Raw genomic sequence first — 19,518 nt, 5'->3', positions numbered from 1 at the left:
AAAGAGCAGCATCTCCCTGTCAGTGGCTGGTAAGTCGATCCGGGCAAGGTGTCATGGCTGTCCCATCTGGGTCACCAAAAACTGTTGTCCTAAAAGTGGATTCGTTACCCAGTGTGCAATAGACCGATCTCACACACTCAGGAGAGATATTGCTTTTTATTCAGGCCTGGGTGCTCAGTGGACTTTCCACAAATCAAGCACACCAGATTCATCAGGTGTGTCCCTTTTATACAGTAACAATTGCATCTAATTTATTAAACTATTTCTACCTAATACATATTCAAACTATCTAATGCATATGCATAGGATTACATAACCATGACACATCAGATGCCTTCTCCGCATGCGCAGGGGTCTCGGGTGGTCTTTGGTGGTTGTTTGAGGAGGTATCCCCTCCTCACTTTGACCAGTAAGTCCCTCTGTATCGGGTCAGTGGTTCATTTTCCTGCCAAGAGGGATGCACCATCAATCAGGAAGAATAGAAAGGATCAGAATTGGTGCTCCAGGTGAAGCACCATTAAACAGGAAGAATAGAAAAGATCAGAATTACCTTGGCTAACTAACTTAATTTAAAACAGGATTTTCTGTATCTGGCATCAATTGGCTTTCTGGGCTGCAAGCACACATTGCCAGCTCACGTCCAAATTTTTAATCAACCAGTATCCCCAAGTCCTTCTCTGTAGGGCTGCTCTCTCTCTCTCTCTACATATATATAGATATAGAAAGCCTATAGGAATTGGGAGCCATAATTTCTTGATTCTGACTTGCCAGGTATCATACTGATTTCAGTATTAAACTGAAAGTGGAGGCAAGGAGAGTGACAGGCTGGGTGGGAACATGCAGCTCTTAAGAGTGGTGGCGCAGTGTCAGTTGTCATTATGTATTACCAGTTGAAGCATGGATTGTGGGATTATTTTTAATAAGACTGGCTTTGCTGGGCAAGAAGAGGTTGTGTGTTTAGGCATATTTATTGTGATGCTGCTCAAGGTGACTAGGAAACTGTACAGGAAGGATAATTTTAAACATGTGGTGGCTTCATCATATTAGGAACTGCCCTCAGAGGAGAAACCCAAGGGACAATGTTTAACAAAGTGTCTCACCTGAAGTACAGGAATCATTATAGGGAAACAAAGAACATGAAGTGTGTTTTGTTTTTTTATTTAAGTTGTATAAGGGCAGTCATGAGGTGAGGATGGATGGATGCTGTTGATAGCGTGGCCTTACTTGGACTGAAGAGCTGCTGGAAGGTTGGGGAGCTAGTATGAAGCATGCTTCTAAGCTGCTCTGCTTGGCACACGGGAGCCTTATAAGCAGATATTAGGTAGATAAAGCTATTACATTAAAACTTCAAGGCAGCTCAGTCACCATCTGGTGCCAAATAGGCGCATGTGTGTGTTTGTAAGTCGGGGATGTAATGAACGGGTTAACTTTGTTCATGAAATCGAGAAGGGTGAAGAGACATATTGAGAGTTAACATATGCCTTGTGTAAATAACAAAAACTTGCTTAAGTGATGCGTGAAGGTCACGGGTCACGGGAGGAAAGCAATGGCTATAACTTACTAGATAAGGGGGGAGGAAAGCAATGGCTATAACTTACTAGATAAGGAGAGGAAGGACAACAGCTGCAATTAACAAAGACTGTATTTCTCCACATCAAAAGACATTCTACATCAAAGGATACTCATCCTTGAGAAAATTTACCGAATCTACATAGTAACAGACCTGCACAAATGAGGAAAGAAGAAGCAGGACAAGGCGGAGACTTACAAGAAAGGGGGTACATGAAATGTATATAAGGAATGTAATGGTAACATAAAGTTGCGGGCCTGTGGCGGAGCATTGCCTCCCCGGCCGCCCAGCGCTGTTTTGCTCTCTTATCGCTTGCTAATAAATTTGATTTTTTTATTCAATACAAATTGGCTCCTCCAATTTGTCACGAGCGTTTATAACAAATTTGGTGCCGTGACTCGGATCCAGGTTCTCTGGTGCGGACCCTCGCAAGCGGGGAGGCGCCCTATCCTTGGATAGCCCCGTCTTGAGGAGGTGTCATCACCACACCCTGGACCCACGAACCCCTTTAAATTACAATAACTGAGCAAAAGAACCTGCAGGACCCCTTAAATTTTGTGCACGAAGACCAAGCAAAGATCCAGGAGCGGGTGAGTATATAAAGTGTGAGCCGTTTGGTTGGGGTGGTTATCCCGAGGTGTGACTGTGTGAGAGGTCTCTCTGAGATCACGCGAGTGTGGACCCTCCAGTAGTGCAGTTCTCGTAGCCCGCGAGGGAGCGAGGTGCGACTGTGTGAGAGGTCTCTCTGAGATCACGCGAGTGCGGACCCTCCAGTAGTGCAGTTCTCGTAGCCCGCGAGGGAGCGAGTCACGACCGAGGGGAAGTGAGTGTGTGTGTGGATAAGGGCACCTCGGAAGATGGGACAGAGGAAAAGCAAGCCCTCTGGACCCATGGGGATGGGGAAGGAAAATAAGTTACCAGACATACCCACTGATAGTCCCTTAGGCCTGATGATAAGATATTGGGACAGTTCACCAAAGAGAAAGGATAAGTCTAAGGAAAAAAATGATCAATTATTGTATTGAGATTTGGGGTGGGAGACCTCTCAGCAATCCTCATGTACTTTGGCCCGTGTTTGGGTCCTCTGAGGATTGGGTGTGTCAACAATTAAATATATGGGTAAACAATAAAAGACCACCAGCCAGCCCAGAGGAGAGTGAATATGCTGCCTTATGGATTCCCCAATCTTGGGAGCCGTCATTCCTCTTTGCCTTAAGGGAAAACAGATCAGATAAACCTCGAAAAAAATGATGAGGACCCCCTTTGGCCCCCTCCCTATGCCCCTCAGGCCCTTCCGCCTCAGGACCCACCCCAAGGCCAGGAAATAGCCCAGGCCCGGGGGGGGTCAGATTCGGAACCTGATTCCCCAATCCCGGCACCCCCTCCCAGAAGGTCTGCACGTAATAGAATAATGCGAGGAAAGGAAAGATTGTTTCCTCTTCGGGAAATGTTGGTGCCTGGTGGGGATGGACAGGAAGGACCGGGAACGGGGTATGTGGCAGTCCCCCTTAATACAGGGGATGTAAGGGAATTTAAGAAGGAAATGGGGAATCTGTTAGATGATCCCCTGGGGGTAGCCGAAAAGTTGGATCAATTCTTGGGACCGAATTTGTACACGTGGGATGAATTACAGTCTATCCTGGGTATATTATTTACCGTAGAGGAAAGAGACATGATTAGAGGGGCTGGGATGAGAGTGTGGGACCAGCAGCATCAGGCTGGTCCGGCGGCGGATCAAAAATGGCCCTTAAATCGGCCAAACTGGAATAATCAAGATCCGGCTCATAGGAATAATATGTCAGACTTGAGAATAATTATAATTCAGGGGATACGGGAATCTGTTCCCCGAGGACAGAATATTAATAAAGTCTTTCGTGAACAGCAAAAGAAAGATGAGACCCCAACGGAATGGCTTGAGAGGCTAAGGAAAAGTTTCCAGCTATATTCTGGGGTGGACCCTGCCACTCCTGTAGGACAAGCGTTGCTGAAAACTCAGTTCGTGGGCAAGTCGTGGGGAGATATTAGGAAGAAGTTGGAGAAAATTGAGGACTGGCAGGAGCGGGGGTTGGATGAATTACTTAGAGAAGCTCAGAAAGTGTGTGTGAGGCGAGAAGAGGAAACAGAAAAGCGACAGACTAGGCTGCTGGTTGCAGCGGTAAGAGAGGGACAGAAAGGTGTGATAATGAGACCTGGTCGGCCTGGTGGGGGGGATAAGGAAAGAATCGGGGGGAGAGGAGATAAAGCCGTGGAATGTTTTTATTGCGGGAAAAAAGGACACATGAAGAGAGAATGTAGAAAAAGGATTCAGGATGAAAAAGTGTTTTGGGAGGATTAGCGGGGTCAGGGGCTCTATGTGCTGAGGACCCCCGGTAAGAAAGAGCCCTTGATAACTTTAAAAGTGGGTCCTCAGCGTCAGGAGGTGACCTTTCTTGTAGATACCGGGGCCGAAAGGTCTACGGTACAATCATTACCTCCAGGATGTAAAATATCTGAGGATAAAGTTAATGTAATTGGAGCAAAAGGGGAACCTTTTAGGGTCCCCATTATAAAAGATGTGGCGGTGGAATCAAGTTGCAGATACGGAATCGGAACACTGTTGTTGGTACCTGAAGCGGAATATAACTTATTAGGTAGGGATTTAATCGTAGAAATGGGGATTCGGGTGGATGTGGAAAAAGAAGAGTTGAAAATCAGGCTTTGTCCCCTTACAGAGGTGGACGAGAAACAAATTAACCCCGAAGTGTGGTATACCCCCGAAACAGTTGGAAAACTGGATATTGAACCGTTTGAAGTGGTTATTAAGAACCCAGAGATTCCAGTGAGAGTTAAACAATATCCCTTATCTAATGAAGGGAGAAGGGGACTAAAACCTGAGATTGAAAGACTGTTGGGAAAGGGGGTACTCGAACCCTGCATGTCCCCTTTTAATACCCCGATTTTACCAGTAAAAAAATCCGATGGTAGTTATCGGCTGGTGCATGACCTAAGAGAAATCAATAAACGGACTGTCAGCCGGTTCCCGGTAGTGGCAAACCCACACACCCTGTTGAGTCAATTGGGGCCCGAAAACCAATGGTATAGTGTAATAAATCTTAAAGATGCATTCTGGTCATGCCCTCTTAAGGAGGAATGTAGAGATTATTTTGCCTTTGAGTGGGAAGACCCAGACACTCATAGGAAACAGCAGTTAAGGTGGACTGTACTTCCCCAAGGATTCACGGAATCCCCAAACTTATTTGGACAAGCCCTAGAACGGATTCTACGGGAATACCGGTTACAAGATGGGGTCGTGCTAATACAATACGTGGATGAAATAAAGAAGCAACTAACTAAGTTAATGATAGAAACCAAAATGTCCTGGGTAAAATGTTTGCCAATTGCTTTATTAAATATTCAGATTCAGCCCCGAACGGATACTGGAATTTCCCCATTTGAAATGTTATATGGCATGCCCTATGATATGGAATGCCCAGCCAATTATCCTACTTTAGATGAAGATAATATTAACCCTTATATTGTTCAGATAATGAAAAGGAGAGAGGGATTGCGAAAGAAGGGAATGGTGGTACAGAGGCCACCCCTAGATATATCCATACATTCAGTGAAGCCAGGTGATATGGTATTAATCAGAGCCTGGAAGGAATCCTCTCTCACTCCTAGGTGGGAGGGGCCCTTTCTTGTTTTACTTACCACAGAAACTGCTGTCCGGACTGCAGAACGAGGATGGACTCATGCAAGCAGGATCAAAGGACCAATTCGGAATTCTCATTGGGAGGCAACCAGAGACCCTAACAGCTTGAAAATCAAGTTCCGAAGAAAAGTGGAGGAGTGAGACTGTCTTTTGTAAAAAATCCTCACTGTATATGTTATCTTTGTATGTTACAGGTGTAAACTTTGTAGAGAAAAGTGGTGGACACATTGCTCCTATGGGTATTCCCCTAGTGACATTTGCCACGAATGTTATAATTACGAACAGAAATTAATTTAGCAAACATTACGTGTGGGAGTATCAACTGGGAAAATTATAAGAGACCCCAAAGAATGGTGGGGTATTTTTTGCTAAAGGCATAAACCCTGAGAGGTGTTGTTTTTATGCAAATGAGTTATGCCCAACGAAGGCTGAAATAATACAAGTATCCCGCAGACGAACAGTGGTCAGAGTGGGGTGAGGAGCTTGGGAAGTGAAGGATACAAACTGGGATGCATATAAGTCAAAGCAAAGTAAATATAAAGGAGGTTCCCCTGAAGAATACGACTGCTGCCGAGAAGATGGTACACCTCGCTACTCTAAGCAACAGAGTAGGCAGAGAAGAGGGCAGAGACGTACTGCTGTGGGGATTAAGGTTGATGAACTACCTCCAGAGAAGGCTCATGGAGCCTCTTGACTTATTGCTCCCAAACAAAACGTCCTCAGAGCTTCCCCAAAGTCTCCCATCTCTCACCAGGGATGAAGACAAAAATCAAAATGATTATCAGCACCCTCGGAATACCTGTCGCAAGGGTAAAGGGACACCACTTTTCTCAAACTCAAGATTAAGCACTTGGATGATAGGACTGTTGCTAATGCTAATAGGGACAACCCAAGGCAAAGGGAACCCCCACCAACCTTACAAATGGACGCTCTATAGGTGGGAGGATCAAAAGATACTACAGCAAGTAATTGCTGCTGGGGCCCCAAGCTTTAATCAATCCTTATGTCAAATCGTACCCAGGAACCCATGTCTACATAACTTAGGCTTTTACTTTTGTCCCAGTTCTAACCCTGGAAAGGGGTATTGCAACCATCCTGACTCTTACTATTGTGCTTATTGGGGCTGCGAAACTATAGCTTCTGATTGGATTCCTGGGGGAGGTCCAGATAAATTCCTATCCGTAGGATGGGGGCCTCACGGATGTACACCTGCTTCACATGGTTGGGATGGAAGCCAAACAGGACCATGGAGTGGAAATTGCCCATATATTTATATTAATGTAACCAACCCGAAAGATCCTGCTTGGTTAACAGGGAAAACATGGGGAGTCAGACTTTGGGAACCAGGTGCAGATTCAGGGGGAATAATTACAATAAGGAAAGAGCTGGTGCCAAATGAACCCTCTGGTATAGGACCAAATTCGGCCGTAGCAGAGGAAGATGATAGTAACAGTATTGTACAGACTGCTGCTATCCTCCCTAACATAGATATCGCTGAAAACAATATCTCGGGCGTATCAACAAGAATCAACCCATTGTGGGATATGCTCCAAGCCAGTTATCAGGTACTGAATGCCACCCACCCTAATATAACTGAGCATTGTTGGTTGTGTTATGACATTCGACCGCCCTTTTATGAAGCTATTGGGGTGGACAGTAGATTTAAAAAGTCCAACAGAATAAATCCAGCTCAGTGCATGTGGAATAAAGAATCTGGACGTAAACAAGGGATAACAATGTCCCAAGTATCGGGAAAAGGAAAGTGTATCGGAAATGTCCCAAAGGACAAACGACACCTGTGTAACACAACTCGCAAATCAGGAGAAATAACAGCTGAGTGGTTAATTCCTGCAGATAATACTAAGTGGATTTGCTCCCAAACTGGGGTTACACCTTGTATATCCCTAAAGGTCTTTAATTGGACAGCTGAATATTGTATACAAGTAGCTGTGATACCTAGGCTTATTTACCATCCCGAAAGTTTCGTTTATGACTATCAAACTACTCAAGCCCATCACATACAGAAACGTGAGCCCTTTACAGCCCTCACGGTGGCAACTCTCATGGCAATCGGAGCTGCTGGAGCTGGTACAGGAATAACCTCCCTCGTACAACAAAATCAAAAATTTCAATCCCTAAGGGTAGTGGTCGACGAGGATTTGGCTAGGATAGAAGAGGCCATGACAGCCCTAGAACAGTCTGTTAGGTCTTTATCAGAAGTGGTATTGCAAAACAGACGGGGCTTGGACTTAATGTTCATGCAACAGGGGGGGTTATGCGCAGCCCTACGGGAGGAGTGTTGTGTATATGTTGACCATACTGGAGTAGTTAGAGATACAATGGCCAAGCTACGGGAGGGGTTAGAAAAACGGAAAAAAGACTGGGAAGTACAACAGAACTGGTATGAGTCCATGTTTAATTATTCACCCTGGTTAACCACCCTATTGTCAACTATGGCAGGACCTCTTATTTTGTTAATCTTATTTTTGACTTTTGGGCCATGCATTTTTAATAAGTTAATCGCTGTTGTTAAAGGGCGCTTAGAAGCTGCACATTTAATGCTGCTACAAAAGCAATATGAACAGATCGGAGATGGAGGAATTACTCCTATCCTCGGGCGGGCAAAGGAAGCATTGGATCGATTTAATGAACAAAATCAGGATAAAATAGAAAAGGGGGGATTGTAATGAACGGGTTAACTTTGTTCATGAAATCGAGAAGGGTGAAGAGACATATTGAGAGTTAACATATGCCTTGTGTAAATAACAAAAACTTGCTTAAGTGATGCGTGAAGGTCACGGGTCACGGGAGGAAAGCAATGGCTATAACTTACTAGATAAGGAGAGGAAGGACAACAGCTGCAATTAACAAAGACTGTATTTCTCCACATCAAAAGACATTCTACATCAAAGGATACTCATCCTTGAGAAAATTTACCGAATCTACATAGTAACAGACCTGCACAAATGAGGAAAGAAGAAGCAGGACAAGGCAGAGACTTACAAGAAAGGGGGTACATGAAATGTATATAAGGAATGTAACGGTAACATAAAGTTGCGGGCCTGTGGCGGAGCATTGCCTCCCCGGCTGCCCAGCGCTGTTTTGCTCTCTTATCGCTTGCTAATAAATTTGATTTTTTTATTCAATACAAATTGGCTCCTCCAATTTGTCACGAGCGTTTATAACAGGGGACAGGGCCGAGAGGCCTGCACAGGCGGCCCGCAGCTGGGACGAGCTTCTCCCGGCCCAGGCCCGAGCGAGCGGGGAGGCGGCCCCAGGGTAGCGGGGGCGCCCATCTTGTGCCAGCCCCGCCGAGGTGCCACGAAGGGCGGAGGACGAGGACGACTGCGGAAGCGCTTCTGCCCCCGCCTCCCCCGTGAGCCAGTCCTGCCGTGACGCCGCAGCGAGCCGCACAGGCGCAGCAGCTCCTAGCGCTTGTTGTATCCGGCCGGCCGGCCCCCTCCTCCCTCTCTCTCTCTCTCTCCCTCCCTTCCTTCCTTCCCTCCCTCCCTCCCTCCGGAGTCATCGCGGTCGGTGCTGCCATCGTCGCCGCTGCTGCTGTGCGCGCCCTCCCTGCCCCCTGTGCGCCCGGCCGGCAGCGCATCCGATCTCCCTGGTTGCCCCATGAAGCGATGGCTGCGGCCAACTTCGTCAAGATCCAGATAGGGATCTACGTGGAGATCGAGCGCAGCGATGGTAAGTGAGGCAGGGGCGGCCGCAGCCCCTGGCCGGGCGCCGCCACCGCCCCGGTGCGCGGCGCGGGAGGGTGGGGAGGGGGCTGCGCGCGGGGCCCATTGTGTGCGCGGGGCCGGGGAGTGGCCGGGCCTGGCACGCGCTGCGGTTGTCAGGGGAGCGCTCGCGCTTTGCGGCGGAGGGCGGTTGCGCGGGGCGCGAGCGGTGGCGGCCGCCGCTGGGCACGGGCAGGCTGCAGTAGGGCGGGGAGGCGGAGGCGGCGGGGTGGGGGGCTGAAATGGGGGGGAAGAAGGGCGAGGTGATTGTGAGGGGGATGAAGCAGGGATGGGATGGGCTCATGGGGGAGGGGAAAACGAGACAAGTGTGGGGTGAGCAACAAGACGTGCGGGATGGCTGTGGATGGGGTTGATGAGGTGATTTGTGGGGGGGGAGGGGCGTGGGTGGGGAGGAAAGCCTGGGGAGGTTTTGGCGGGGAGGTGGGAGGGCCTTAGGGTTGGGGATGAGGTGATGGAAGGAGGAAAGGCCTTCAATGCAAAGTAATAACTTCTTGTTTGCTCTGGCATATGAGCCGTGTTCTGAAAAAAATGACACAACAGTATGCTCTGACTGAAATGATAATAATAATAAAATTACAATAATAATAATAAAAGAATTGGAATATACAAAATGAGTGATGCACAATGCAATTACTCACCACTCACCGACCAATGCCCAGTTAGTTCCTGAGCAGCGATCCACCCCCCCCCCCCGGCCAACTCCCCCCAGTTTATATACTAGTATCCTGGTTTCAGCTGGGATAGAGTTAATTTTCTTTCTAGTAGCTGGTATAGTGTTATGTCTTGGATTCAGTATGAGAAGAATGTTGGTAACATTGATGTTTTCAGTTGTTGCTCAGTAGTGTTTAGACTACAGTCAAGGATTTTTCAGCTTCTCATGCCCAGCCAGCAAGAAAGCTGGAGGGGCACAAGAAGTTAGGAGGGGACACAGCTGGGCGTGAGAGGCTATTTAGGGAAAGCAGATCAGCCTTGTCACTGTCTGCAGTCTCATGCCTTTGTCTTGCCCCAGTATCCAGAATTATATTTGGGATATTAGAAGTACAACTCTGCGTAGTCCTATTAAATATCCATTTATAGACCTATTGTCTGTGAATTTATTGAATACCTTTCTGACTGTGGGAAAATAACAGAAGATTGGTGAGGAGGATTGTAAACATGTTCAAGTGACTTGCAGCTGGGGTGTAGAAAAACACATATATCATACTAATCATTGTTTAGTCTTGTGTGTTTGACAAGTAGAACATCTGTGTTTAGATAACATAGGCCTGTGACAGACTTAGAGGCACCCTATCGAACATGCTTGAGATTCCTGCCCTGCTGTGGGAAAGATCAAAGCACAGTGGTAAACTACCCCTGTGTGAATCCCTGATATACAGGTGAAAACAGCAGGTTTGGTGATCCTCTAGCATGGACCAAGCTCCGCAGCGCCTGCATCCCCGCTTGTGTGCCTCTGCCCAGGTGCTGCTTCGGGGATTCCCTGGTTGGTGAGGTAATGAACATAAATTTACTCTTTGCATTTCAGCCGTGGTTTTGTGGTTGTTCCTGCATCCTGCCTGTGCTGGCTCACACACTGACCCAACTTACACTGTCTGCCTCCAAAACCTGTTGTGGAAGCAAGATCGGGAAGTTTCCTGCTTGCTGCATAGAGAAGTACATTACTGCATTTATCTGCCTGAAACCAATCTGCCTTAAGAGACTGCTCCTGCTGATACATCCTTGTATGAGTTGCCTCCTCTCCTCATCTGACCCTGACTGAACGCCAGGTGCCCACCAAAGCTGTTCTATCACTCCCCCTCCTCAGCTGGACAGGGGAGAGAAAATATAACAAAGGGCTTGTGGGTCAAGATAAGGACAGGAGAGATCACTCACCAATTACCATCATAGGCAAAACAGACTCAACTTGGGGAAAATTAACTCAATTTATTACCAATCAACCAGAGTAGGGTAATGAGAAATAAAACCAAATCTCAAAACACCTTCCCTCCACCCCTCCCTTCTTCCCGGGCACAACTTCACTCCTGGATTCTTTACCTACCCCCACAGTGGTGCAGGGGGACGGGGATGGGGTTTACGGTCAGTTCATCACACGTTATCTCTGTCGCTTCATCTTTTTCAGGGGCAGGACTCCTCACACTCTTCCCCTGCTCCAGCGTGGGGTCCCTCCCATGGGACACAGTCCTCCATGAACTTCTCCAATGGGGGTCCTTCCCATGGGCTGCAGTTCTTCACGAACTGCTCCATCATGGGTCCTTTCCATGGTGTGCAGTCCTTCAGGAGCACACTGCTCCAGCGTGGGTCCCCCATGGGGTCACAAGTCCTGCCAGAAAACCTGCTCCAACGTGGGCTCCTCTCTCCACAGATCCGCAGGTCCTGCCAGGAGCCTGCTCCAGCACAGGGTTCCCATGGGGTCACAGCCTCCTTTGGGAACCCACCTGCTCTGGCATGGGGTCCTCCACGGGCTGCAGGTGGATATCTGCTCCACCGTGGACCTCCCTGGACTGCAGGGGGACAGCCTGCCTCACCATGGTCTTCACCATGGGCTGCAGGGGAATCTCTGCTCCGGTGCCTGGAGCATCTCCTCCCTCTCCTTCTTCACTGACCTTGGTGTCTGCAGGGTTGTTTCTCTTACATGTTCTCACTCCTCTCTCCGGCTGCCGTTTCTGTGTCTCCTGCAACTTTTTTTTCCTTCTTAAATATGTTATCCCAGAGGCGCTACCACCTTCGCTGATTGGCTCGGCCTTGGCCGGTGGCGGGTCCGTCTTAGTGTCGGCTGGTATTGGCTCTGTCGGACATAGTGGAAGCTTCCAGCAGCTTCTTATAGAAGCCACCCCTGTAACCCTCCCCTCTACCAAAACCTTGCCACACAAACCCAATACACCATCAAAAAAAAAAGACTGTTGCGGTACCACAATGACAAAACCAGCATAACTGAATAAAAGAATTTTAGGTCATGGAGCAAACAGCTATCGCATTAATACCAGTTTTGGAAGTGATTTTAGCTCATCCTGCTTGATTTTGCAGTAAAATGGGGGGAGAAATTACAAATCTAATTGAATCACTCTAGGAACTTAAATACCTCAACTAAAAGTAGTAGCAAACAGTGGAGGACAGATGCTGAAGTGCTTCTAGTCTCTGTGTCCCAAACTAGCATCCTAGAGGTGGAGTGGGTAAATGCAGTGCTGAATCCTGGAGGTGAGTGCAGGATGACATGACCTGAGCTTGGCCCCACCAGTGTATTGGTATGGGAGAGGCTTTGCGCAGTATTAGCAGTATCAACCCATTATGAAGGTCAGTCATAACTTTCTCTGAATTTCAGTAAAATGTTTCATAGAGCATTAAAAATTATTCAGATGAAGTTTAATACAAGAATGGTAATGTATTTAAGGCAGGTGATGATAGTGTACCTAATAATTTCTACCTAATAGTGTGCCTTCTGGGATCAGTTTTGGGACTGGCTGGCTGTTTTTTCCATCCATTATAGTTATTAATTCCTGGTCATAACACAGAAAGTAACATTGTTCTCAGGAAACTTCATTACTATGCTAGAGTGGAAGTATCATCTCTGTGGAGATTTATATCATGTGGGAAGATTAGGAAATATGGAATGAAACAACTGGGGTAAATTATGGTACAAAGTAAATGTGCTTTTGCTATAAATTGGGAGATCATAAACTGTAAATGATAGGAGAAAATTCTTGATATTCTAGTTAATCACAAAATAAGTGTGGACTACCAGGGTGAAGTGACAAGGGGAAAAGTGAGTGCAATTTTAGAATTGCTGTAACTTGGCAGTGAGTGTTCCTGTGGAAAGCATTCTGGAGCCCGTGTGGGATATTGCACCTCGTCCTGGTTGCCAGTGTTGGAAAAGGAGATACTCAGACTGAAACAGATACAGATAGGCTCACCATTCTTGTACAGGTGTCTTTATACAAGCCATAAAAGAAAGCAGAATACTAAATGACTGTGAACACATGTAATCTAGAAAAAAGTTTGTATATGTTGACAGTGAGGTGCTAGTGCAACTTTCTGGAGTGAATAGCAGAGGCAGACCACTTAATAACATAAAGGTGAAATGTGTTCGGTTTATAGGGGACTTATGGTAGTATGTATTAGATATGATTGGACAGGTGCTTCCTTCCAAATATCTTTTTTCTGTGGCTAAGTTATATGTGGAGAACTTCTCTGCTCTTAAAAATGATGGCATGACATAAACCATTGACCAAGTCTGGGACTAAGAGCGGATCCAGCTGCCCCTGGGCTCCTCTCTGAGAAGGAGTCTAGAAAGCAAGGGGGTCTGCTCTGAACCTCGTGACTCAATGGGAGGGCTCTCCTTATTGTCTTCCCTGAACTGACCCCCAGATAAGCAAGGCCTGTAGTATATGTTTGGTGATGTATGGTTAGCACGTTACACAGTTTACTGACATAGTTTCATGCCAATTTTTGTTGTGAGCATACCAATTTTGGTGGTGAGAATGCCAATTCTTGTTGTGAGCAAATAAAAATTGAGTTTTGTGAGTTAAAGGATCCCTGGTGTCATTTCACCTTAATCCTGACCTGGGAATGGGCAAACCTGAGTCATCATCCTGAGAAATTGGGACGTGACACACCTACAAAAGCAATATGTAGCTGTAGCTTCTGAATGCTATGGCAGTGAGATACTCTTAACAAAATTTTGTGAAGCCAGTGGGCTGACTGCCATTGATTTCACTGGCAATTGAAGCTTCTGAAACCAAATAAAGGGAAGGTGTTTTAGGAGGAACTCACCAATGTGAAATAATGTACTTTGAAATGTGCTTAAAAGAGTATTAGCTCCCCACCCCCAAAAGAAACTGGATCTACCTTGAAGGGAAATAAAAACCAAAGTGTTCCTCTAACTGGGGAAACCACAGGAAACTTGTTTTGAATGTAAAGGGAAATTTTAGAGATAGGCTTGGAAGATGAAAGGTCAGCAGAAAAAAAGCAGTGAATTGCAATGTGAAAAGACTGGAGATTTAACAATTATTAGAGAAGCAAAAACTGACAGCAGCACTGGGATGCAGCTCTAGGTAACTTCCTTAGAGAAGGTGCATCAGTACAGACAGGTAACAAGTTGTCCTGGTTTCAGCTGGGATAGAGTTAACTGTCTTCCTAGTAGCTGGTACAGTGCTATGTTTTGAGTTCAGTATGTGAAGAATGTTGATAACACTGATGTTTTCAGTTGTTGCTCAGTAGTGTTTAGACTACAGTCAAGGATTTTTCAGCTTCTCATGCCCAGCCAGGGCACCTGACCCAAACTGGCCAACAGTGTATTCCATACCATGTGACGTCCCATCTAGTTTAGGAACTGGGAAGTGGGGGGGGGAGGGATTCGCCGCTCGGGGACTGGCTGGGTGTCGGTCGGCGGGTGGTGAGCAATTGCCCTGCGCATCATTTGTACATTTCAATCCTTTTATTACTACTGTTGTCATTTTATTAGTGTTATCATCATCATTATTAGTCTCTTCTTTTCTGTTCTATTAAATCGTTCTTATCTCAACCCAGGAGTTTTACTTCTTTTCCTGATTTTCTCCCCCATCCCACTGGATGGGGGGGGAGTGAGTGAGCGGCTGTGTGGTGCTTAGTTGCTGGCTGGGGTTAAACCACGACAGTCCTTTTGGCGCCCAACGTGGGGCACAAAGGGTTGAGATAACGACAAACCTGACCAGAGCTTGTTAAAACAAATTTGTCCTAAGCATTCATTATGTTGATTTATGCATTCTTAGAGTTGTTGCTCTGGTTTTTAAGGCTCTGTTATGTATCACCTCGCTTGCTGTATGTAGTTCCTCTTCTACTGCTTATCATCCGTGGGAGGTGGATTAAGGTTTTCGCTTTGATGTATGGTATAACACTGGTTTATGGTATGATAAAGTCATCAGCTGTAGGATTAATCCGGTATTTGCACTTAGCATTGTCACCTTTATACTGCGGGAGCCATCTGTGGGAAACTATTAATAATTATACCATTTACCTTTCCTCCATGGAAAACCAGTCTGTGGGTGGGGTACCTTTCTTCCCCTCTCCTTTCTCCTTCAGTCCAGTTACAATGGTGTTTGAGAATTTTGAAAAATTTGAATACTCCTGGAATGTTGGGACTAGCACGGTCCTAGCCCTACTGCTAGGAATTAGCATACTTCTGAATGTGGTTCAGCTCTCGTTTAAGGTTAAACAACTATTTAAGAAGATCACCCAGAGATGTGCCCCAAGGCTGGATAATTATGAGTGGCAGGGTGTGTGGGGTAGTATGGGCAAATACCTAGAAAAGTGGGCACCTCCGACGTTTTGGAAATTCACCCCTGAACAAGTGCAGGATCCAGAAGAACTAGTAAAATATTTGGAAAAGGTATGCTGTCACCCCGGCAGCTCCAGAGAGATACAAATCACTGCAACGTGCTGGGGCCTGGCCCATGCCTATCGAGCCCTGTTCGACGCCACTCAGTACCCTCAAGGGGAAGAGAAGGTCTCTGGACCTAACAACAAAATGGTGAGCACCGCAGCCACCCAAACCTTGGCAACGGGCGCTGCGGCCCCTCCAGCCCCGGCAAGGAGCATTGCAGGCACCCAGACCTTGGCGACAGGCACCGTGACCCCTCCAGCCCCGGCGACGAGAACTCGGGCTACCCAAACCTCAACAACAGGCACTGCAGCCCCTCCAGCCCCGGCAATGAGTACAGCAGCCACCCAAACCTCAGCAACGGGCACTGCAGTCCCTCCACCCCCAGTGACGAGCACTGCTGCTACCCAAACCTCGATGACAGACACTGCGGTTATCCAAAACCCAGTGAGCGATACTGCAACTGAACCAGCGGACCAACCTGCACCAGCATCAGTTGCCCCCGTACAGAAAAAGAAATATACAAAAAAATCAGTTCGCTTAGCGAAGGATGAAGGTGAACCAGGGCCATCACGGGAACCGGAGGAAGAGGCAGAACCAGAGGTAATAACCCGGTCCCTATCCTTGAGTGAGCTGCAGGATCTACGAAAAGACTTTGGCCGCCGTATAGGTGAGCATATTATCACCTGGCTCCTCCGATGCTGGGACAATGGGGCAACACAGCAGAAGAAGTCTTTGAGAAAGGGAAGAAAATAATCCAAATCCTTCTGAAAGCCGGTTTTGCCATAAAAGAAAGTAAGGTCAAGGGACCTGCACAGGAGATCCAGTTTTTGGGAATAAAATGGCAAGATGGACGTCGTCAGATCCCAATGGATGTGATTAATAAAATAGCAGCTATGTCTCCCCCGACTAATAAAAAGGACACACAGGCCTTCTTAGGTGTCGTGGGGTTTTGGAGAATGCATATTCCGGATTACAGTTTGATTGTAAGCCCTCTCTATCAAGTGACCCGGAAGAAGAATGATTTTAAATGGGGCCCTGAACAACAACAAGCCTTTGAACAAATTAAACGGGAGATTGTTCATGCCGTAGCCCTTAGACCAGTCCGGGCAGGACAAGATGTTAAAAATGTGCTGTACACTGCAGCTGAGGAGAATGGCCCTACCTGGAGCCTCTGGCAGAAAGCCCCTGGGGAGACCCGAGGCCGACCCCTGGGGTTTTGGAGTCGAGGATATCGAGGATCCAAGGCTCGCTATACTCCAACTGAAAAAGAGATATTGGCAGCATATGAAGGAGTTCGAGCTGCCTCAGAAGTGGTTGGTACTGAGACACAGCTCCTCTTAGCACCCCGACTACCAGTGCTGGGCTGGATGTTCAAAGGGAGGGTCTCCTCTACACATCACGCGACTGATGCCACGTGGAGTAAGTGGATCGCACTGATCACACAACGGGCTCGCATAGGAAACCCCAGTCGCCCAGGAATTTTAGAAGTAATCACGGACTGGCCAGAAGGCAAAGATTTTGGAATGTCACCAGAGGAGGAGGTGGCACGTGCTGAAGAAGCCCCGCTGTATAATAAACTGCCAGAGAATGAGAGGCAATATGCCCTGTTCACTGACGGATCCTGTCGCATTGTGGGAAAGCATCGAAGGTGGAAAGCTGCTGTATGGAGTCCTACACGACAAGTTGCAGAAACTGCTGAAGGAGAGGGTGAATCGAGTCAGTTTGCAGAGGTGAAAGCCATCCAGCTAGCGTTAGATATTGCTGAAAGAGAAAAGTGGCCAGTGCTCTATCTCTATACTGACTCATGGATGGTGGCAAATGCCCTGTGGGGGTGGTTACAGCAATGGAAGCAGAGCAACTGGCAGCGCAGAGGTAAACACATTTGGGCTGCCACGCTGTGGCAAGATATTGCGTCCCGGCTAGAGAATCTGGTTGTAAAAGTACGTCATGTAGATGCTCACGTACCCAAGGGTTGGGCCACTGAAGACCATCGAAACAACGAACAGGTGGATCAGGCTGCCAAGATTGAAGTGTCTCAGGTGGACCTGGACTGGCAACATAAGGGTGAGCTATTTATGGCTCGATGGGCCCATGATACTTCAGGCCATCAGGGAAGAGATGCAACATATAGATGGGCTTGAGATCGAGGGGTGGACCTGACCATGGACACTATCGCGCAGGTTATCCATGAATGTGAAACATGTGCTGCAATTAAGCAGGCCAAGCGGTTAAAGCCCCTGTGGTATGGAGGGCGATGGCTGAAATATAAATATGGGGAAGCCTGGCAGATTGACTATATCACACTCCCACAAACTCGCCAAGGCAAGCGCTATCTGCTTACAATGGTGGAAGCAACCACCGGATGGCTGGAAACATATTCTGTACCCCATGCCACTGCCCGGAACACTATCCTGGGCCTTGAGAAGCAGGTCTTGTGGCGACATGGCACCCCAGAAAGAATTGAGTCAGACAATGGGACTGATTTCCGAAACAACCTCATAGACACCTGGGCCAAAGAGCACGGCATTGAGTGGGTGTATCATATCCCCTATCATGCACCAGCCTCTGGGAAAATGGAACGATACAATGGACTGTTAAAGACTACATTGAGAGCAATGGGGGGCGGAACTTTCAAACATTGGGATACACATTTAGCAAAAGCCACCTGGTTAGTCAACACCAGAGGATCTGCCAATCGGAGTGGCCCTGCCCAATCAGAATTTTTACATACTGTAGAAGGGGATAAAGTCCCTGTAGTGCACATGAAAAACATGTTAGGGAAAACAGTCTGGGTTACTCCTGCCTCAGGCAAAGGTAAACCCATTCGTGGGATTGCTTTTGCTCAAGGGCCTGGGTGCACTTGGTGGGTGATGCGAAAAGATGGGGAAGTCCGATGTGTGCCTCAAGGGGATTTGATTTTAGGTGAAAATAGCCAGAATTAAACTGTATGATATTAGTTGCTATATAACCCTGCTACTGTATGTTATCATTACTATAATTGTTATATGCTATATCCATAGTACTATAGTAAGAATCACTTGGATCAAGCAAGAAAGAACTGTGATAAAACTGAGCAAAGCGCAGTAGAGGTGGATCCAGAACTGACTCCAGCATGCAACAATCCAACGGTGCACACCATCCTCCTGCTGCGCCAACTGTCATCTGCTCGTCACACCGCACTGAAGCCCAATTCTGCTCTACCGACTGAGAGGACTTTGCACCATGCCTCCTGCCCAGACAGACTGGTATGACAGATGGAGCCCAGAGTCGGAAACTAAATGAACTCAACAAACATTTTATGAACATAACCCTTAAACTAAAGGAATGATATCTCTGTGTGTGTATACATATATATATCATTGTTCATATGTCTCAAAGGGATGGAAAGGTGATGATGATTGATCAGGATGTAACTAATGTAACTAAAGGTATGGGAACTGAGCATGACGTCAATGGTATAGAATAAGGGGTGGATACTGTCCTGGTTTCAGCTGGGATAGAGTTAACTGTCTTCCTAGTAGCTGGTACAGTTCTATGTTTTGAGTTCAGTATGAGATGAATGTTGATAACATTGATGTTTTCAGTTGTTGCTCAGTAGTGTTTAGACTAATGTCAAGGATTTTTCAGCTTCTCATGCCCAGCCAGGGCACCTGACCCAAAGTGGCCAACAGTGTATTCCATACCCTGTGACGTCCCATTTAGTATAGGAACAGGGAAGTGGGGGTAGGGAATTGCCGCTCGGGGACTAGCTGGGTGTTGGTCGGCGGGTGGTGAGCAATTGCCCTGCGCATCATTTGTACATTCCAATCCTTTCATTATTGCTGTTGTCATTTTATTAGTGTTATCATTATCATTATTAGTTTCTTCTTTTCTGTTCTATTAAACCGTTCTTATCTCAACCCAGAGGTTTTGCTTCTTTTTCCCAATTTTCTCCCCCATTCCACTGGGTGGGGGGGAGTGAGTGAGCGGCTGCGTGGTGCTTAGTTGCTGGCTGGGGTTAAACCACGACACTTCTGTTGCTGTGGTCATCCTCAGTGAGGCTCTGTAGCAGATGTTAACTTGTAGTATATTTTTGTATTCATCTGTGAAACATCTACTGCTGATGCCCTTAGGAAAAACTAATTGCTCAGCTGACCAGACCACTGCCTGAGCTAAT

General features: G+C 47.0%; 1 protein-coding gene and 2 long non-coding RNA genes across 6 annotated transcripts in view; 2 read left to right on the top strand and 1 right to left on the bottom strand.

The window, feature by feature from the left end:
- The window catches only part of LOC138683551 (uncharacterized), a 312,573-nt gene that overhangs the window by 160,104 nt on the left and 132,951 nt on the right, over nt 1-19,518 (bottom strand). The window lies entirely within an intron of this gene.
- LOC138683462 (uncharacterized) lies at nt 2,154-2,462 on the top strand. The gene is made up of 2 exons (XR_011322986.1): nt 2,154-2,207; nt 2,293-2,462. It is a non-coding gene; the product is annotated as an uncharacterized lncRNA (long non-coding RNA).
- LOC138683280 (kinesin-like protein KIF2A) overlaps nt 8,455-19,518 on the top strand; it is an 87,513-nt gene continuing 76,449 nt past the window's right edge. For all 4 annotated transcript variants that reach the window (XM_069774876.1, XM_069774877.1, XM_069774875.1 and 1 more), the window contains exon 1: nt 8,455-8,957. In XM_069774876.1, coding sequence (XP_069630977.1) covers nt 8,955-8,957 — 3 coding nt within the window. In that variant the 5' untranslated portion in view covers nt 8,455-8,954. The remainder of the gene's footprint in view (nt 8,958-19,518) is intronic.

The sequence above is a fragment of the Haliaeetus albicilla genome, chromosome W, assembly GCF_947461875.1.
Source record: "Haliaeetus albicilla chromosome W, bHalAlb1.1, whole genome shotgun sequence".
Taxonomy (NCBI): domain Eukaryota; kingdom Metazoa; phylum Chordata; class Aves; order Accipitriformes; family Accipitridae; genus Haliaeetus; species Haliaeetus albicilla.
Note: the sequence above shows the minus strand (reverse complement) of the source record. Positions and strands in the feature narration are given on the sequence as shown.